At 44.7% G+C, this 22,358-nt stretch overlaps 1 protein-coding gene across 1 annotated transcript in view; it reads right to left on the bottom strand.

Annotated features, from left to right (window-relative positions):
- Positions 1-22,358, bottom strand: part of OBSCN (obscurin, cytoskeletal calmodulin and titin-interacting RhoGEF) — a 740,285-nt gene that overhangs the window by 687,958 nt on the left and 29,969 nt on the right. Inside the window, exons 4-5 of the mRNA XM_082257722.1 lie at positions 16,404-16,709; positions 11,218-11,484 (exon numbers count right to left, since the gene is read on the bottom strand). Of these exons, the coding sequence (XP_082113848.1) occupies positions 11,218-11,484; positions 16,404-16,709 (573 nt within the window). The remainder of the gene's footprint in view (positions 1-11,217; positions 11,485-16,403; positions 16,710-22,358) is intronic.

Raw genomic sequence — 22,358 nt, 5'->3', positions numbered from 1 at the left:
CTGGCGCTCTGCAATTGGGGGCAATGTTGTGGCTGGCACTCTGCAATAGGGGGCAATGTTGTGGCTGGCACTCTGCAATCATTGGGCAATGCTGTGGCTGGCGCTCTGCAATTGGGGGCAATGCTGTGGCTGGCGCTCTGCAATTGGGGGCAATGTTGTGGCTGGCACTCTGCAATAGGGGACAATGTTGTGGCTGGCACTCTGCAATCATTGGGCAATGCTGTGGCTGGCACTCTGCAATTGGGGGCAATGCTGTGGCTGGCGCTCTGCAATTGGGGGCAATGTTGTGGCTGGCACTCTGCAATTTGGGGCAATGCTGTGGCTGGCACTCTGCAATTTGGGGCAATGCTGTGGCTGGCACTCTGCAATCATTGGGGGCAATGCTGTGGCTGGCGCTCTGCAATTGGGGGCAATGCTGTGGCTGGTACTCTGCAATCATTGGGGGCAATGCTGTGGCTGGCACTCTGCAATCATTGGGGGCAATGCTGTGGCTGGCACTCTGCAATCATTGGGGGCAATGCTGTGGCTAGCACTCTGCAATCATTGGGGGCAATGCTGTGGTCACTGTGCATTGAAAGGGGGCACGCTGGTCTCTCTGCATTGAAAGGGGGGCATGCTGGTCACTGTGCATTGAAGGGGGCATGTACACTGGTCACTGTGCATTGAAAGGGGGGCACGCCGGTCACTGTGCATTGAAAGGGGGGCACGCTGGTCTCTCTGCATTGAAAGGGGGGCACACTGGTCACTGTGCATTGAAGGGGGCATGTACACTGGTCACTGTGCATTGAAAGGGGGGCACGCTGGTCACTGTGCATTGAAAGGGGGGCACGCTGGTCACTGTGCATTGAAAGGGGGGCACGCTGGTCACTGTGCATTGAAAGGGGGGGACGCTGGTCTCTCTGCATTGAAAGGGGGGCACGCTGGTCACTGTGCATTGAAAGGGGGCACGCTGGTCACTGTGCATTAAAAGGGGGCACGCTGGTCATTCTGCTGGGAAAGTCGGAACTGGTTACTAAAATTTTTGAATCCCACCACTGCTTACTGCCACTGGATAAACCGGTGGATCCTCTCCTGGGTATGCTCTGTCCAGTCCCTATGGTAGCTAACTTTAAATATTTGGGGGTGGGGATTTCTGCGGATCCACTCCACTATTGTAGCTTGAATGTGCACCCGCTCCTTGCTCGGTTTCGTGATACGATTAAGGTCTGGGACAAGCTGTGGTTATCGGTTGCGGGATGGGTGAACCTGATTAAGATGGTTCTGATGCCGCAGCTCTTGTATTTCTTGCACAACTCCCCATTGGTTATCACGCTGAAAATATTCAGGGTGGTCAACACGTTATTTAGGACTCTTATATGGCGGGGGCGGGCGGCCCGGATCCGGATTAAGCAACTACAGAAGCCTAGGGATTTGGGGGCCTTTCTCTCCCTAATCCCTGGATTTATTATTTAGCCTCTCAGCTGCAGCACCTGGTCGGGGCGATGGCTGGGACGGGGGGCGGTCCGGCTCTGAAACTGATGGGGTATTTTACGGGTGCCACTGGCATTCCTGAGGGGCTGGAGGCTCAACTTTTTGCTAAATCCAATAAACTCTACCCTACCTATAGACTTCTTCAGAATATCTGGGATAAGGCCAAACAGCTACAACTGGTTACCGGATACACTTCTTATAGTCCCATTTGGCATAATCGTTCTTACCCTGAGCTGGACAAGCTGGATCAGGCTGGTAGGTGGCTGACGCATGGTGTGTCCCATCTTAAACACATCCTGCTCAACGGGGAGCTACTGACCTTCGAGCAATTGCAACTTTGGTTTTTCTTGCCACATAATATGAAGTACTATTACCTGCAGCTTCGGCATGCATACTGGGCTCAATCTTCCTTGTCCCACTCCAGCTTGTCCTCCACACCGGTATTTTTCCTTATGGAGCAATATACCTCTACTAAGGGCTTTATATAAGCTTGTTATGCAGCCTTATTGGGTTCATACTTAGACAGATATCCGTGAAAGGCGTGTGACCAATGGAGCGGGGATGTGGGGGAGGTACCCGCTGAACAATGGGAGGAGGCCTTGGAGTCAGTCAGAATATGTTCACTCAATGTTTTCCATCAGGTATCCCAATTATATATCCTGTTACGAGTACATCATACCCCGGCGAAATTACATGCTATTGGTCTACGCCCAGACAATATGTGCAATAGATGTGAGAGGGATGTGGGGGACCTTATACACTTACTATGGAGATGCCCGAAATGACACCGGTATTGGACCTCAGTGACCTCCACTATAAACAGAGTTCTGGGCTTGGCGATTCCTTTGGATCCCAAGCACTGCCTCTTGGGTATACTGGATCACATTAAAGATGACTGTTACTTACGGGAGGCAGCGGCGCAAGCTCTTTTTCAAGCCCGACTACTTATTCTTAAATGCTGGATTGATAAGGAACCTCCTACATATAGACTCTGGCTGGAGCAACTGGGCGCCACTCTTCGGACAGCCCGGATCCTCCTCTTCTTGGGTCCCTCTTCGGCTTTCCTGGCCCCTTCCTCCATTTGAGTGCCCCCACAGCAAGCAGCTTGCTATGGGGGCACCTGAGCCGAGTCACAGCTCCCTGTATCCATTCAGACACGGAGCAGTGGTTTGACCCCCCTCCTCCCTCATTGACTAACTGAGATGGACCACACCATAAGTCACCCCCCCCCCCCCCCGTCACCGGCTCACTCACCTGCATCTCCTCCCCTCCTCCTCCTCCTTGGCCAATGGCATGGCTTCTCCTTCCGGCCAGTCGGGAAACGTGTCTCTGGACCCACTTCGTTATTGGCCAGGAGGAAGATCCATGTGGCAATAATGAATATTAATTCGCTATTGTCACACAAATGGGTGGGCTCAGGGCGCAATGCTCTGCGGCCCGAGCCCATCCTTTTTTGAAGCCTATTAGAGCCTCAGGCTCTAATCACGCGTTTCAAAAAAAAAAAAAAAAACCCCATTGGACACATGGATAGAGGGGGCGTCGCCCCTGCACCCCCAATGGACCGGCCGCCCCTGGATCTGACGTTTGTGGTGATACCTCACATGTGTGGGATGATCACTGTTTGAATGCTTGTGGGACCGAGGCATGGGTTCACTTTTGCACACAAGCATGGGGGGGGGGGGGGTTTGGGACACTCATCTTTTTTTTTTATTAATTTTGTTTTTTATTAAATTTTTTTTAAGTTTTTAATTTATAAATTCATAATTCATAAATCATAAATTCATAATTACAAATAAAAAAACGTAAGTGCCCCCTGTTTCTGTGAAAGCTAAGACAGTAATGCACTACCATGCATTGTGGTGTGCCACATTAGCAAAAATGGCCCATGTCCTTTTTTCTGGGACAATATTGCAGCATTGCCTACCTATTCATTTCAATGGGCTGCCTTAATGCAAAAAAAAAAAAAAAAAAAAAACACAAATTATTGCACAAAGATGCCAAGGTGTAAAAAAAAAAAAAAAAAACTCCTCAATAAAACTTAGATGGTTGAAAAAAAAAGAAAATTGACAGGTTTTTCAAAAAGGTAGCTTACAGCCTAATTAACTGCATAAAAGGATTAAGGGCCCCTTTATGCTTGCGCTGCCCTCTGAAAAGTGATCTGGAGTGGATCGTTATTCAAAGGGCATTTGACAGGTGGCTGGGAGGTGATATGTTGCATATTCACTGCCAACCCTTTTGCTGCCAGGTACGTCAGCAGGGGGGGGGGGGGGGGGTTTACATACATTCCCAATGGCTATGTGCGTAAATCTGACAAGTAGACTCCTGCCTGTAAGATGGAAGCATTTGGGCGGCTGCGCTGCCCCATGATTGCTTAAAACACACCCCACGCACGCCCAATTTATGTATCCCGGGCTCTGCATGCCATGCAGGCCCAGGCTCGACCTATCGGGTGCCGCCAGGTAGAGGGGAGGAAGCAGAGCAGACACACATTAACTCTCCTCCCCTCCTTGTTGCTGACTAAGAAAGCGACGTGTATGACGTCACTTCTGGGTCCGCCTCTCAGTGTCCCGGCCAGCATACTGGGGAAACAATGTACTGCAATCCAATCTGCACTGCATTCTGTGGAGCACAGGGGAGACATCTGGGGTCTTTTATAACCTGGATGTCTCATTAACCGCTTGCTTACTGCCTGCTGAAGATTTACTGTGGCAGGCTGACTCGGCTGCGCGAACCGAGGTAGAAGTACGCTGGCTCACGGGAGCGGTCCTGGGGGTGGCGCAACCGCCCCCCACTAGGCAGCAGGGATGCCGATGCACGGGACCGGCAGCACCAATTGCCGCCGGGCACCCCCGAGTAAGTCGGTCGCGCGCAGGGTGCTAGGGGGCGAGCGCTCTCCCGCTCTTACTCAGCAGCGGGGATGCCGATGCATGGGGCCGGCGGCCGTAATTGCCGCCGGCCACCCCCGATCGCTCCCTGCTGAGAGAGAAGGACGGTCAGCTGTTGTAAACACAGCTGACCGTTCTTATCTCTAAAATTATTAAAGAGCGCCTGTGATCCTTCTATATAGAAACACAGGTCTCTATGATCATTTCACAAGCCCATCCCCCATACAGTTAGAAAACACCCCCTAGGCTCACCCTTAACCCTTAGATCACCACTGTGTTAATCCCTTATCTGCCAGTGTCATTAATACAGTAACAGTGTATATTTTTAGCACTGATTACTGTAGTAATGTCACTGGTCCCCCCCAAAAGTGTCAAAAATTTCAGTTAGGGGTCCGATCTGTCAGCTGCAATGTCGCAGTCCTGCTAAAAAACGCAGATCACCGCCATTACTAGTAAAAAAATAAAAATAAACAAAAATGACATAAATCTTTCCCATAGTTTGAGGACACAATAACTTTTGCGCAAACCAATCAAAATACGCTTATTGCGATTTTTTTTTTACCAAAAATATGTAACAGAATAAAAACTGGCTTACACGGATAAAAAAAAAAAAATATATCATTTTTTTTTTTGGGAATGTTCTATAGCGAAAGTGAAAAATATTGTTTTTTTTTTTTTTTTGTTTATAGCTCAAAATATAAAAATCGCAGAGGTGATCAAATACCACCAAAAGAAAGCTCTATTTGTGGGGAAAAAAGGACATCAATTTTATTTGGGTACAGCAATGGCTGACCGCGCAATTTATCCGTTAAAGTAACGCAGTGCCGATTCGCAAAAAATGGCCTGGTCATTAAGGGGGGTAAATCCTTCCGGTCCAGAACTGGTTAAAGAGAGCCTGTAACCAAAAAAGTCATCACATAGGGGACTTTTTGTCCCCTATGTGATTAAAAAACAAAAAAAGTTAAGTAAAAAAAATATATATATATTTTTATTTTAAAAAATGAAAGTTACATCCCAGCACAGCCATTAGCGAAAATAATTATTTGATTCTCTGCAGATTTTGTAAGTTTGCCCACTTACAAAAAAATGAAGGGTCTATAATTGTTATCATAGGTGTATTTTATATGATAGAGAGAGAGAATATCAAGCAAAAATCCACGAAAAACACATGATACAAATGGTATAAATTGAGTTGCAGTTCACAAAAATAAATAAATAATAATAATAATAATAATAATAATAATAAAATAAGTATTTGATCCCCTACCAACCAACAATAATTCTGGCTTCCACAGACTGGCTACAGTATGTGGTACACAGATTAGTCCTGTAAATTTTAGAAAGTGCTCCGAAAACTCTTTATGTGTATAAAAGACACCTGTCCACAGAATCTCTTTCTTCCATTCAAACCTCATCATCATGGGCAACACCAAAGAGCTGTCCAAGGATGGGAGGGAGAAGATTGTAGACCTACACAAGGCTGGAATGGGCTACAAGACCATCAGCAAGAAGCTTGGTGAGAAGGAGACAACTGTTGGAGCGATTATTCGCAAATGGAGAAAATACAAAATAACCATCAATTGCCCTCGGTGTGGAGCTCCATGCGAGATTTCACCTCATGGGGTAAGGATGGTCCTGAGAAAAGTGAGGGATCAGCCCAGAACTGAGGAGCCTGTGAATGATCTCAAGACAGTTGGGACCACAGTCACCAAACAAACCATTGGCAACTCAATACGCTGCCATGGATTGAAATCCTGCAGCACCTGCAAGGTTCCCCTCCTCGAGAAGGAACATGTACAGGCCCGTCTGAAAATTGCCAATGAACATCTGATTCAAAGAAGGATTGGGAGAAAGTGCTGTGGTCAGATGAGACCAAAATTGAGCTTTTTGACATTAACTCATCTCCCGTGTTTGGAGGAAGAAAAATGCTGACTATGCCCCTAAGAACACCTTTCCTACAGTCAGGAACGGAGGTGGAAACATGATTTGGGGCTGTTTCTCAGCTAAAGGTTCAGGCCAATTTTGCCGCATTGAGAGGCCAATGGATGGGGCCATGTATAGTAAAATCTTGAATGAGAACCTTCTTCCCTCAGCCAGAACACTGAAGATGGGGCGTGGATGGGTCTTCCAGCATGACAACTGTTGGAGCGATTATTCGTAAATGGAGAAAATACAAAATAACCATCAATTGCCCTCGGTGTGGAGCTCCATGCAAGATTTCACCTCATGGGGTAAGGATGGTCATGAGAAAAGTGAAGGATCAGCCCAGAACTGAGGAGCTTGTGAATGATCTCAAGACAGTTGGGACCACAGTCACCAAACAAACCATTGGCAACTCAATACGCTGCCATTGATTAAAATCCTGCAGCGCCTGCAAGGTTCCCCTCCTCAAGAAGGAACATGTGCAGGCCCGTCTGAAGATTGCCAATGAACATCTGACTCAAAGAAGGATTGGGAGAGAGTGCTGTGGTCAGATGAGACCAAAATTGAGCTTTTTGACATTAAGAGCCGGTTCACACTGAGGCGATCCGACTTGCCGGGGTGACCTGTGAAGTCGCGGTGCACAGCGCGCACCGCAACCTCAGAGCGACATGCACGGACTTCATATCATTGAAGTCAATGCAGGTCGCTCCAGGTCGCCCCAAAGTAGTACAGGACCCTTTTTCTAAGTCGGAGCGACTTATTAGAACGGGTCCTGTGCTAATCTATGGCAGGCGACCCACCGCGACTTGTCAGACGACCAAGTCGCCTGACAAGTCGCCCCAGTGTGAACCGGCTCTAACTCATCTCCCGTGTTTGGAGGAAGAAAAATGCTAACTATGCCCCTAAGAACACCATCCCTACAGTCAACAATGGAGATGGAAACATGATGATTTGGGGCTTTTTCTCAGCTAAAGGTTCAAGCCGACTTTGCTGCATTGAGGGGCCAATGGACGGGGGGCCATCATGTATAGTAAAATCTTGAATGAGAACCTTCTTCCCTCAGCCAGAACACTGAAGATGGGTTGTCGATGGGTCTTCCAGCATGACAATGACCCTAAACATACCGCTAAGGCAACAAAGGAGTGGCTCAAGAAGAAGCACATTAAGGTCATGGAGTCTCCAGACCCTAATCCTATAGAAAATTTATGGAGGGAGCTGAAACTTCAAGATGTCAAGAGACAGCCAAGAAACCTTAAGAGAAGATCTGTAAAGAAGAGCAGACCAAAATCCCTCCTGAGATGTGCGCAAACCTGGTAACCAACTAAAAGAAACGTCTTACCTCTCTGTGCTTATTAACAAGGGTTTCTCCAAGTGCTAAGTCGTGTTTTGCTTGGGGATCAAATACTTATTTTACTCACTGAACTGCAACTCAATTTATAACATTTGTATGGTGTGACTTTTCTGAATTTCTGGTTAATATTCTGTCTCTATCATTTAAAACACACCTATAATAAAGATTATAGACCCTTCATTTCTTTGCAAATGGGAAAACTTACAAAATCTGCAGGGGAACAAATAATTATTTTCCCCACTGAAAAATCCCCCCCTTAAAATTTTTGAGGCCCCTCACCCCCGCATTTACGCACATACAAATGTATATAGGGGTGACTATGCATGAAATCGCTGATTGCAATACACTATTTCCAGCTCCAGACCTCCTCTGTAACACTAAACTGATGACCTATAGGGGGCTTTTAACCACTTAAGCTCCGGAAGATTTTACCCCCTTCCTGACCAGGGGGTATTTTACGATTCGGCACTGCGTGACTTTAACGGACAATTGCACGGTCGTGCGACGCTGTACCTAAACGAATTTGACGTCCTTTTTTTCCCACAAACAGAGCTTTCTTTTGGTGGTATTTGATCACCTGTACGCTTTTTACTTTTTGCGCTATAAACAAAAAAAGAGCGTAAATTTTGCAAAAATAACAATATTTTTCACATTTTTTTTATATGAAATTCCCCCCAAAAAAATGTAAAAATCAAAATTTTTTAACATTTTCGGCCAATTTGTTTTATCCTACCTATGTTTGGTAAAAAAAATCGCAAAAAGCGTATTTTTATTGGTTTGCGCAAAAGTTATCGCGTTTACTAACAAAGGGAAAGATTTTTGTCATTTTTGTTGTTTTTTTTTTTAACGCGTAATGGCGGCGATCTGCGATTTTTTTTGCGGTACTGCGACATTGCGGCGGACAGATCGGACCCTTGACTGACATTTTTGACACTTTTGGGGTTACCAGTGACATTTCTACAGTAATCAGTGCTATACATATGCACTGTTACTGTAAAAATACACTGGTAGTGAAGGGGTTAACTTTATTTGGGAGGGAGGGGCTGTGTGTGTCCCTAGGGGCGTGCTTTCTACTGTGATTGGCTGTGGCTTGAGGTGTAAGGACACTGATCAACGGTTCTACATAGTAGATCCGAGTGATCAGTGTTTTTACAGCGAGGAGAATGACATCTGGCTTGTTTACACAAGCCACCTGACTTTCTCCCTCTCCCCCGCCGATCGCCGAGTGACCGGCGGACATCGGGTCCGCCAGTCACACGCGCGGGGGGGTCCGTGACCGCGTGGGAGCGGGAGCGCGCCTCCGCGGGCGCGCGCTCGCTCCCCAGACCCTCCCAGGCTAGTGACGTTAATTAACGTCACTCTGCCTGGCCGGGGCTGACCGCCGCAGTAAATCTACTTGCGGCGGTCGGCAAGCGGTTAAAGAGTTGGCTATGAAATATTAAGGGTACTGAAGTTTGTCGCCATTTCACTTTCATTTATTTGGTGCAACCTCGTCTTTTATAATTTACCAAAATTTGTTGTTTGCATGTGTGTGCCCTAAAATTACCTTTATTGTATTTTTTACTAAAAACTTTGTGTTTCCTAGACCTTGTGGTAATATCATGTGACATAATATCATGTGACATAACATCATGTGACATAAAAAAATTGGAACTACCGCTATTTTATTCTCTAGGGTGTCTGCTTTTAGAAAATATATATTGTTTTGGGGGTTTTGTGTAGTCTTCAGGCCTAAAATTATTTTTTAACCGCTTCACGACCACCCGCCGCCTATTTCCTGCGGCAAGGTGGCTCTCCTGCGCAAACCGACGTAGGTCTACATCGGTCGTGCGCAGGAAGCTAGGGGGCGAGCACCCGTCCCCATTCGGGGAAGCCGATGCGTGTGTCAGGCGGCTCCGATTGGTGCCTGACACCCTCGATCGCTCCCCGCTGAGAGAGAAGAACGGTTGGCTGTTATAATCCCATCTGACTGTTCTTCTCTCTGGAATGATCACAGAGCTCCTGTGATCCTTCTATATAGGATCACAGGTCTCTATGGTCATTCATCAAGCCACGCCCCCCCACAGTGAGAATCACTCGCCTAGGCTCACATTTAACCCCTTGATCACCCACAATGTTAACCCCTTCCCTGCCAGTGTCATTATTACAGTAACAGAGCATATTTTTTAGCACTGATTACTGTAGTAATGTCACTGGTCCCCCCAAAAGTGTCAAAAATGTCAGTTAGGGGTCCGATCTGTCCGCCGCAATGTCGCAGTCCCGCTAAAAATCGCTGATCACCGCCATTACGCGTTAAAAAAAAAAACAACAAAAATGACATAAATCTTTCCCGTAGTTAGTAGATGCAATACCTTTTGCGCAAACCAATCAAAATACGTTTGTTGCGGTTTTTTTTTTATCACAAATATGTAGCAGAAAACAAATTGGCCTAAAATGTTTTTTGGTTTTTTTTATTTTTTTTTTTTTTTTTTTTTTTTGAGAATGTTATATAGCAGAAAGTGAAAATATTGTTTTTTTTTTTTTTTTTCAGAGTTTTCGCAATTTTTTTGTTTATAGCGCAAAAAATGGAAATCACACAGGTGATCAAATACCACCAAAAGAAAGCTCTGTTTTTGGGGGAAAAAAAACCCTGTCAATTTTATTTAGGTACAGCGTCGCACGACCGCGCAATTGTCCATTAAAATAACGCAGTGCCGAATCGCAAAATATGGCCTGGTCATTAAGGGGGCAAATCCTTCTGGTCCAGAAGTGGTTAAACAAGAGTGCAAAAAATTCACAAATGGCTCTGGCAGCAAAAGAGTTAAATCCTGAAAAGCCCCCACCACCACCACCCAAGGCAGGACATGGAAGGACATTTTTGTTTGTAGATCGGAAGGAGATTGTGCAATTGGTATGTAACATGCAGGGCTTTTTTTCAGCGGGAACGCGGGGGAACGCAGTTCCGGCACCTCCAGCACTGAGTGTATGTAATGGCAAGGGGTGCTGGAGTGTGCTGCAGGGTCTATTAATGCTGGCTGCTGGGGGGATTTATTCCAGCAGGAGGCGGTATATTTTTGCAGGGGGTTCTGTTGTTGCTGAGGAGGTCTATGGTTGCTGGTGGGGCCCCTACTTTTGCTGGGGGTAGGTCTTATATTTCTGGGGAGGTCAGTTCTTGCTGGGAGAGATCTAGTGTTAAGGGAGGGATCTATTGTTGCTGGCTGCGGGGAGATCTGTTGTTCCTGCTGGAAGTCTATTGTTGCTAGGGGGGGAAAGTGTGTTGCGGGTGGTCCATTGCTGTTAGAGGGATCTATTGTTGCTGGCGAGGGGCTATATTGTTGTTGCCCACAGGGAATCTATTTTACTGCTTTTCTTATTATCATTACCATATTCCCAAAAAAATACTTAACACCACTAAATGATACTTGGTTCTGTAATCTCTAAAAGGGCAGTACTGGGAGGTAGATAGGGGGTAGAACCATGGAATGGTGCTTGGAGGTGGGTAGGGTCCAAGAAAATGGGGGACTTGGAAAGGGGTTCCTGCACCTATTTTGTGAGAAAAAAAGCCCTGGTAACATGTATGGTCAGCTGAAGACGGTCATCAGGATTTACCTTTCACTTGGAGTTTGGTGCTGTTCTCGATGCCTTTACTGGTGAATTTCACTTCAGCTTGGTCAAACATTTGGTCCACAGCCTTGATGACCAGCATGTGGGTGTTCTTTATCCGTTTCACCAGATACTGCTCACAGTTTTCAACAACCCGACCGTTGATCATCCAAATGCCAGAAGATACGGTGGTGAGGTCAATGGAGAACGTTGCTTCTCCACCCGCAGTGACCTCAACAGGTCTCAGAGGAAGCTTAATGGCTGGGACGGGTTCTAGAAGAAACAGTCAAACAAGTACTATGAATTCTGGGAGCCTGGGACCTCACACAAGACCTTTAATGATGCCCCGCCCTACCATCCCACCTCGTCCAATCAGAGAATGCAAAGCGATCTCTAAATGGTGCCCAGCGGCCGACCTCCTGTGTTCACAATGCAGCAGGGCAGCCGCTTGGCATTTGACCTGGAAGGTTGTGGAGATCTCTGGATTACGGGGGCCTAGTACAGTGATTTCCAGTTTATAGAGGGATCCTACAGGTATAGTACAGTATATACATAGTTGGTCTAAGTTAGAACAATGTAACTATTTAAAAATATCCATACCTGCAATTCTTTAAAAAGAAGGAACAAGCGTGACCTCTACGCGATTTGGAAAGGCGATTGTCACACAATTCCCAATACTGTCCTCAGCTCCCCACTCACATTACTGTCCTCAGCCCCCTCATTACATTACTGTCCTCAGCTCCTCCCTTACTGTCCTCAGCCCTCCAAAATTGTCCCTAGCCCCCCCCCCCCCATTACTGTCCTCAGCTTCCTCTCCACATTACTGTCCTCAGCCCCTCCACAATTGTCCTCAGCCACCCTCCCCATAATTGTCCTCAGCCCCCCCATAATAGTCCTCAGCCCCCCTACTGTCCTCAGCCTCCCATAGTTGACCTCTGCTCCCCCATTACTGTCCTCAGCCCCCCCGCTCATATTTGTCTTTAGCCCCCCATAATTGTCCTCAGCCCCCTATTATTGTCCTCAGCTTTCCCTTCACATTACTGTCTCCAGCCTCTCCACAATTGTCCTCAGCCCCCCCCATAATTGTCCTTAGCCCCCTCTACTGTCCTCAACCTCCCATAGTTGTCCTCTGCTCCCCCATTACTGTCCTCAGCCCCCTCCCATGACTGTCCTTATCCTCCCATAATTATCCTCAGCCCCCCATTATTGTCCTCAGCCCCCCCCCCATTATTGTCCTCAGCTACCCCCTCACATTACTGTCCTTAGCCCCTCCACAATTGTCATCAGCCCCCCTCCCCATAATTGTCCTCAGCCCCCCCATAATAGTCCTCAACCCCCCTACTGTCCTCAGCCTCCCATAGTTGACCTCTGCTCCCCCATTACTGTCCTCAGCCCCCTCTCATAATTGTCTTTAGCCCCCCCCCATAATTGTCCTCAGCCCCCCTATTATTGTCCTCAGCTTTCCCCTCACAATTACTGTCTCCAGCCCCTCCACAATTGTCCTCAACCCCCCATAATTGTCTTTAGCCCTCCCTACTGTTCTCAACTTCCCATAGTTGTCCTCTGCTCCCCCATTACTGTCTTCAGCCCCCTCCCATAATTGTCCTCATCCCCCCATAATTCATAATTATCCTCAGCCCCCCATTATTGTCCTCAGCCCCCCCCCTATTATTGTCCTCAGTTTCTCCCTCACATTACTGTCCTTAGCCCCTCCACAAATGTCCTCAGCCCCCCCCCCCATTACTGTCCTTAGCCCCCCCTACTGTCCTCATCCTCTCATAGTTGTCCTCTGCTCCCCCATTACTGTCCTCAGCCCCCTCTCATAATTGTAGTCAGCCCCGAATTACTGTCCTCAGCTCCACCCTTACTGTCATTAGCCGCCCCCTATTACTGTCCTAAGCCCCCCATAACTGTCCTTTGCTCCCCTTTATTGTACTCAGTCCCCCATAATTGTCCTCAGCCCCCTATAATTGTCCTCAGCTCCCCCATTACTATCTTAAGCACTCCATTATAGTCCTCACCCCCCCCTCGTTAGCTCCCCCTTTACTTTACTCAGCCCCCTATTACTGTCCTGAGCCCCCCATAACTGTTTAAAGCAGCCTTTCTTCACCCCCCCCCCATTCTACCTTACACCAGACAGGAGGTGAGCAGGAGGCACAGTGGGTCTGCACAGACAGCGGGAAGTGCAAGCTGGTGATTAGTTGATAGGACTGCCCTAGCAACCAATCGCTTTTCTGTGAATTCGGGAAGCAAACCCACCTTCCAGGACTGTCCTGCCCCCCGAATCCCGCTGTGGGGTATGTAGCCATGTGCCGTTTATTTCGTTCTGAATTGAAATTCGGACCAATTTTCTGTTTTCGGGAATTCGGATGTATCCAAATTTTCGAGTTACAAAAGCATTGAATTTAAACAAATCCGAAAAATAACGAAAAAAAATTCAGACGAAATTAGAACTGATTCGAATAGTTTTTGAATCAATTTCGTAAAGTTTTAGAATTTGAAAAGTTTTGGAATTCGAAATGTTTTAGATTTTTTTCAGGTTTCCAAAGAGAATAAAATAAAATAGAAAGTAAAGGACTAAAATTTAAAAAATAGAATAGAATAAAAAAAAAGAATAGAATAATATATAAAGAATATAACCATCTTCTGAAATTCGAATTTTAAATAGAATAAATTTGAATTTGAATACATAAGAAAATAGTAGAATAGAAAAGAATAGAATAGAAAAAAAAGGAATAGAATAGACTAATAAAATAGAAAAGAATAGAGTAAAAAAAAGAAAAGAATATAAAATAATAGAATAAATATAACCATTTCCCAAAATTCAAAAGGAATAAATTCGAATTTAAATGGAATAGAAAAGAATAGACCAGAATAGAACAGAAAATAAGAGAATATTATAGAAAAAAAACCAACAGAATAGAATAGAATGAATAGAACCATCTTCCGAAATTCGAATTTTATATAGAATATATTTAAATAGAAAAGAATAGAATAGAAAATAATATAATATAATAGAAAATAATAGAATAGAATAAGAAAAATAAAGGATTTAAAAAAACAATAGAATAGAATAAATATACCCATTTCCCAAAATTCAAATAGAATCAATTTGAATTTGAATGGAATATATTGAGAAAATAATAGATCAGAATAAAATATAAAATACCAGAAAAGTATAGAAAAAAAACAGGCTAGAATAGAGTAGAATAGAACTAATCGAACCATCTTCCGAAATTCACATTTTTTAATAGAGTAAATTTGAATTTAAAAGAATAGACTAGAAAAAAATAGAATATTATAGAACATAAAATAATAGAATAGAAAAAAAAATAGAAAAATAAAATAATTAAAAAAACAATTGAATAGAAAAGAATTGAAAGATTATGACCATTTTCCAATATCCAAATAGAATCAATTCAAATTTAAATAGAATTGAAAAGAATAGATTAGAATATAAAAATGGTTATATCCTTTCTATTCTATTCAATTATATTCTATTGTTTTTTCTATACTATTCTGTTGTTTTCCATTCCAATTCAAATTGATTCTATTTGAATTTTGGGAATTGGTTATATTCTTTCTATTCTATTCTATTGTTTTTTTAATTCTATTCTTTTCTTTTCTATTCTGTTATTTTATTTTCTATTCCATTTCGTTCTGTTTTTCTCTACTATAGTCGACTCTTTTATTTTCTGTTATATTCTTTTCTATTCTATTATGTTTTTTTTATATTCTTTTCCTTTATCTTGTTTTCTATTTTATTGTCTTTGAAAATTGGAAAACAAATCGAAAACTTTTCGAATTCGAAAAACTTTTTTAATTTGAAAACTTTTTAAATTTGAAAACATTTCGATTTTGACTTTGAAAATTTTTCGAATTTGAAAGCTTTTCAAATTCGAAAACTATTTGAAATTAATTCGAAATCTGTACAAATTTGAATTCTGAAAGTTCGAATCGATTCGATTATGAACAACAAAACTAATTTGTGAAAAGGAATTAAACAGATTAAACGAATTTAGCTAAATGAATTTATGAAAATAACGAATCAAAAGGATTTTTTTTGTTCTGCACATGTCTAGTATGAAGATGACAGCAGTGACAGCTGCAGGGCAGAAGAGGCTTTTAAATGGCAGCACCGCAGCAGTCCAGACAGGACAGTGAGTCGGCCCGGATGTAGACCGCGGCCCACCATTCAGTGATGCCTGTTCTTCAGCTTCTTTATTTACACTGTAACTCTTGCCTGTCATTTTAACAGCTGTGAATATAATTCTATATATATATATATATATATATATATATATATATATATATATATATATTTATATATATATATATTATTTATATAATATTTATAATTTTTATTTTAACAGCTGGGAATATAATTATACTAATATAACATATAATATAATAAAATAAAATTCATTACATATATATGTATATATATATATATAAAATAATTATATATATATATATATATATATATATATATATATATATATATATATATACACACACATATATGTGTGTATATATATATATAAATATATATATATATATATATATATATATATATATATATGTATGTATTATTTAGAATAATTAAACAGCTGGGAATATAATTATACTAATATAATATATATTATAATAATATAAAATTCATTATATATATATATATATATATATATATATATATATATATATATATATATATAATGTATTTATAATAATTATTTTAACAGCTGCAAATATAGTTATACTAATATAATATAAAATTCATAATATATATATATTAAATAATTATATATATATATATATATATGTGTGTGTGTATATATATATATATATATATATAATAATAATTATAAATAATGAATTAATAATAATTATAATAATAATTATAATAATAATTATAAATCCTTTTTTTTTTTTTTTATATCAGCAATCACATAATCTCTGTTCTCAGCTGCATAAGGAGCTCAGAGAGCTGGGGGGAGGGGAAACAGCAGCAAAACTTTTCTTCCCTGTGAATGGCTGTGCTGGGAAGGGCGTGATCATCGTGATCTGATCATTGGAGGAGAGCACGCTGAGTTCTCAGCACAGCCAGAAAACTGACCACTCCCCTCCCTCTCCAGTGCTCTGTGGTGGCAGAGCAGAGTAACAGCCATACCCCACCATCCATAAACACCCACCTAGATACATCGTTCCCGGGAACTCCAGGTACGGGCTCTGTCCGTAGCTGTTGACGGCACTGACGCGAAACTGATAGCTTCCTTCATCTGGCACGCGGCTGACTGTGAACTCTGGGATGGGCACGTTGGCCGATTCGTGGCACCTGACCCAGGTCATGGCTCCGAGCTTCTTACGTTCTACGATGTAGCCATCGATGGGCACCGGACGATCCATCGGGGGAGGGGACCAGACTAATTTAACGGACGTGTCGGTTTTCTCCATCACCAGGGGGTCAATTGGGGCATTAGAAGGCGGTTTCCTTAAAACTGTGGAGAAAAAAGGAAAGTGATGTAGGTGGTATGTGTAGTATGCGTAGACCTGAAAAGCAGCCCAACAGCCAAATTAAGAGGTGATGGGAGGGGGGGGGGGGGTTGAGGAGGAGAGGGGAGGGGGGGGGGGTCGAGGTTGACAATGCTGCTGTTAGTTGGGAGGCAGTGGCTTAGTGTTTTTGCCTGCAGGAGGAAGAGCTGTTATTGGCCAGATCTCAGGGTAAGTAACTTTGTATCAGATTAACAAATTATTGCTTAAGAAAAGATTCACGGTGAGACATGATGACAAACACAGTGAAACGCGTTGTATTTCCATACATGTTAACTGCTTCCGGACCGCCCGCCACAGTTTTACTGCGGCAGGGTGACCCTCCTGCACGGAATGACGTAGACCTACGCCAGTCGCGGGCCTGCAGCTAGGGGGCGAGCGCGCACCGCTGGCGGCGCGCTCCCGCCCCCCACTTGGCAGCAGAGACCCCGATGCACGGGGCAGGCGGCTCAGATTGCCGCCTGACACCCGCGATCGTTCTCCGCTGAGAGAGAAGGACGGTCGGATGTTGTAAACACAGCTGACCGTTGTTCTCTCTGAAATGATCACAGAGCCCCTGTGATCCTTCTATATATAGTATCACATGTCTCTATTATCATTTCACAAGCCCCTCCCCCACAGTTAGAAAAACGCCCCTAGGTACACATTTGACCCCTTGATCACCCACAGGGTTAACCCCTTCCCTGCCAGTGCCATTATTACAGTAACAGTGCATATTTTTAGCACTGATTACTGTAGGAATGTCACTGGTCCCCCCAAAAGTGTCCAAAATGTCAGTTAGGGATCCGATCTGTCCGCCGCAATGTCGCAGTCCCGCTAAAAATCGCAGATCGCCGCCATTACTAGTAAAAAAAAAAAAAAAACAGTAAAAATGACATAAATCTTTCCCGTAGTTAGTAGACTAACTTCGTATATCTTTTGCGCAAACCAATCAAAATACGCTTATTGGGATTTTTTTTACCAAAAATATGTAGCAGAAAACAAATTGGCCTAAAATGTTAAAAAATTTAGATTTTTAAACTTTTTTTTTTTGAGAATGTTACATAGCAAAATGTGAAAAATATTGTTGTTTTTTTTTCAGAATTGTCGATCTTTTTTTGTTTATAGCGCAAAAAATAAAAAATCGCACAGGTGATCGAATACCACCAAAAGAAAGTGCTATTTGTGGGGGAAAAAAAGGACATCAATTTTATTTAGGTACAGCGTCGCACGACCGCGCAATTGTCCATTAAAGTAACGCAGTGCCGAATCGCAAAATAGGGCCTGGTCATTAAGGGGGGAAATCTTCCGGTCCAGAAGTGGTTAAAGTGGTTCTAAAGGCTCATTCTCATTCTTATGCATGAAGGATAAAAAAACCTTTTGTGTTCAGCAACTCCCCAAATACTTACCTAAGCCCCATCGCGACCCAGCATTGTGCAGGGGAGCCTTGGCTCTCTGGGGAGTGGGGACTCTCCCTCCTCATTGGCTGGGACAGCAGCCATTGGCTCCCACTGCTGTCAATCACAGTCAGTGAGCCTATGAGGAGAGAGAGGCAGTGGGGCTGAGCCGCTGCTTTGTGTGTGAATGGACATAGAGAGCAGTGGCTCGGGGGCAAGTCTGCTCGGGTGCCCCCATAGCAAGCTGCTTGCTGTGGGGGCACTTGGAAGGAGGGAGGGGCCAGGAGCGAGAAGAGGAGGATCTGGGCTGCTCTGCCTTTAATATCACATTACAGTGCCTTGAAAAAGTATTCATACCCCTTGAAATTTTCCACATTTTGTCATGTTCAACCAAAAACGTAAATGTATTTTATTGGGATTTTATGTGATAGACCAACACAAAGCGGCACATCATTGTGAAGTGGAAGGAAAATGATAAATGGTTTTCAACATTTTTTACAAATAAATATCTGAAAAGTGTGGCGTGCATTTGTATTCACCCCCTTTAAGGCCCGTACACACGTACAGATTGTTGGCCGAAAATGTTCGGCCGCCGAACGATCGGCCGATTTTCGGCTTGTTAGTATGATGCTTCCGACAGCCGACAGCACACTTTCGGCCCAAAAGAATCTGTCTTGCAAGCATTAAAATTTTAGTATGCCGACACCAGAACGGACGATTGTTCGCCAGTCAATACAGAATTCGGCCGACAGACAGCAGATTTGCAAGACTGGGCATGCTCAGAAAAGAAAAAACACAGGGAAAGTTAACCATCACATGACATCACTTCTGCAGTCGGCTGTAGTCGGCGGACAAAATTGTGTGTACGGGGCTTTACTCTGCTACCCCAACTAAAAATCTAGTGGAACCAACTGCCTTCATAAGTCCCCTAATTAGTAAATAGAGTCCACCTTTGTGCAATTTAATCTCAGTATAAATACAGCTGTTCTGTGAAGCCCTCAGAGGTTTGTTAGAGAACCTTAGTGAACAAACAGCATCATGAAGGCCAAGGAACACACCAGATAGGTCAGGGATAAAGTTGTGGAGAAGTGTAAAGCAGGGTTAGGCTATAAAAAATATCCCAAGCTTTGAACATCTCATAGAGCACTGTTCAATCCATCATCGGAAAATGGGAAGAGTATGGCACAACTGCAACCCTACCAAGACATGGCCGTCCACCTAAACTGACCAGCCGGGCAAGGAGAGCATTCATCACAGAAGCAGCCAAGAGGCCCATGGTAACTCTGGAGGAGCCGCAGAGATCCACAGCTCAGGAGGGAGAATCTGTCCACAGGACAACTATTAATCGTGCGCTCCACAAATCTGCCCTTTATTGAAGAGTGACAAGAAGAAAGCCATAAGGAGCCATGTTTGCAGTTTGCGAGAAGCCATGAGGCCCATGGCAAACATGTGGAAGAAGGTGCTCTGGTCAGATGAGACCAAAATTGAACTTTTGATGAAGATGAAGCCCTCAGAGATTTGTTAGAGAACTTTAGTGAACAAACAGCATCATGAAGGCCAAGGAACACACCAGACAGGTCAGGGATAAAGTTATGGAGAAGGTTAAAGCAGGGTTAGGTTATAAAGAAATATCCCAAGCTTTGAACATCTCATGGAGCGCTGCTCAATCCATCATGGGAAAATGGAAAGAGTATGGCACAACTACAAACCTACCAACTGACCTACTGACCGGCCGGCAAGGAGAGCATTAATCAGAGAAGCAGCCAAGAGGCCCATGGGAACTCTGGAGGAGCTGCAGAGATCCACAGCTCAGGAGGGAGAATCTGTCCACAGGACAACTATTAGTCGTGCGCTCCACAAATCTGCCCTTTATGGAAGAGTGACAAGAAGAAAGACATTGGTGAAAGACAGTGGCGGCCGGTGTGTTGGTGGCGCAGGGACGCATGGAGTTCAATGGGGCTTTTTTTTTTGCATCACCCGATTAGAGCCAGAGGCTCTAATAGGCTGCAGTAAAGGGTGGACCCGGGGCGCAGAGCAGTGCGCCCCGAGCCCACCCATTGTGTGACCATAGCGAATGAAAATTCGCGATTGTCACACGGATCCTCCTCCTGGCCAATCAGGAAGCGGGTCCGATACACGCTTCCTGATTGGCCGAAAGGCAAACCCCATGCCATTGGCTGGGGAGGAGGCGGGAGGACTGAAGAGAAGCCGCGAGCCGCCGCTGCCTGTCCCCGCTTCAAGCCCCGCTCAGCCGCCGCCTCCCTCGTTCTGATCCGTGAGGAGCTTGGGGAGAGCCCACGGAAAGTTTCCCACATTCAGCCCCCCGCATTGTGCCCGAATCCCGAGCTGTGCCGCCCGGCTCCCCTCTGCTCTCCCGACTCCCCCCGGTGTCCTGTCCTCCGTCCCTGGCTGGGAGTGTTGTGAGCGGGGTGCATCTGCCGCCTGCTGCCCTACAACGTGACTCACTTCATGATCAAGTGCAACACCTGCAAGGACTGGTTCCACGGCAGGTAGGGATCGGCTGTGTGTCATCCGGGCCTCCGGGTGTGCGGTGCCCGGGGAGGGGAGGAGGGTGTCCGGGGGAGGGGGGGTCTTATTGTTACCCCAGTGACTGTCATCTCATGCCTCTATTGTGTGATCGGCCCCCACTCACTGTACTATTGTTCTCCATAGTGTCACCGGACACCCCCACATCCTCCATATGGACCCCCTCTGACACATCCTCTATATGGATCTTCTCTGCAACATCCTCCAGTAGGCTGAGGTAAGTGCACTGGTCTCACGTGGGGGGGGGAGGGGGGGGGACTCGCTTACGCTGGTCACTCTGCATTGAAAGGGGGCATGCTGGCATCTCTGCATTGAAAGGGGGCACGCTGGTCACTGCATTGAAAGGGGGCACGCTGGTCTCTGTGCATTGAAAGGGGACACACTGGTCACTGCATTGAAAGGGGGCACGCTGGTCACTGCATTGAAAGGGGGCACGCTGGTAACTGCATAGAAAGGGGGCACGCTGGTCACTGCATTGAAAGGGGGCACGCTGGTCTCTGTGCATTGAAAGGGGGCACGCTGGTCTCTGTGCATTGAAAGGGGGCACGCTATACCTTAATTACTGAAGGCCCCTTTCACACTATTGTGACCTCAAAGTCACGCAATTTTTTACAGCGTTTTTTGCCGCAAAGCAATGCCTATTACATTTTTCTGTTTGCCCCCCCCCCCCCAAAAAAATGTTTTGAGCACCAGCCGCCACTGGTGAAAGAAAGACATAAGAAGTCCCGTTTTCAGTTTGTGAGAAGCCATGTGGGGGACACAGCAAACATGTGGAAGAAGGTGCTCTGGTTAGATGAGACCAAAATTTAACTTTTTGGCCTAAAAACAAAATGCTATGTGTGGTGGAAAACTAACACTGCACATCCCCCTGAACACACCATCCCCACCGTGAAACATGGTGGTGGCAGCATCATCTTGTGGGGATGCTTTTCTTCAGCAGGGACAGGGAAGCTGCTCAGAGTTGATGGGAAGATGGATAGAGCCAAATACAGGGCAATCTTAGAATGGCCCAGTCACAGTCCAGACCTAAATCCAATGGAGAATCTGTGGCAAGACTTGAAAATTGCTGTTCACAGACTCTCTTCATCCAATCTGACAGAGCTTGAGATATTTTACAAAGAAGAATGGGCAAAAATGTCCTCTCTAGATGTGCAAAGCTGGTAGAGAAATACCCAGAAAGACTTGCAGCTGTAATTGCAGGGAAAGGCGGTTCTACAAAGTATTGACTCAGGGGGGTGAATACAAATGCAGCCACACTTTTCACAGACTTATTTGTAAAACAAATGTTGAAAACCATTTATCATTTTCCTTCCACTTCACAATTATGTGCCACTTTGTGTCGGTCTATCACATAAAATCCCAATAAAATACATTTACGCTTTTTTGGTTGTAACATGACGAAATGTGGAAAATGTCAAGGGAGGGGGTGAATACTTTTGCAAGGTACTGGTTGTGTTTGCTGCCTGATGCAATGAGCGGTGCAGAGTACAGTCTGTATTAATAGCCGTGCGCTCCGGTTTCATGTCCCTGAGTCACCGTGGATCATACAGTTGGCGGACACACGACACCGAGCCGTCATCGCCTTCTGAAATGCGAGAAGTAGAGGAGCCGGTGACATTCACGCTGATTTGTCTACACGGGGTTAAAGGACTGAGAAATGCGTCGCCTGCAGCG

This window comes from Pelophylax lessonae, assembly GCF_965119305.1.
Source record: "Pelophylax lessonae genome assembly, chromosome: 5".
NCBI classification, from domain to species: Eukaryota; Metazoa; Chordata; class Amphibia; order Anura; family Ranidae; genus Pelophylax; species Pelophylax lessonae.
The sequence above is the reverse complement of the archived record's forward strand: the minus strand, read 5'-3'. Positions and strand labels throughout refer to the sequence as shown.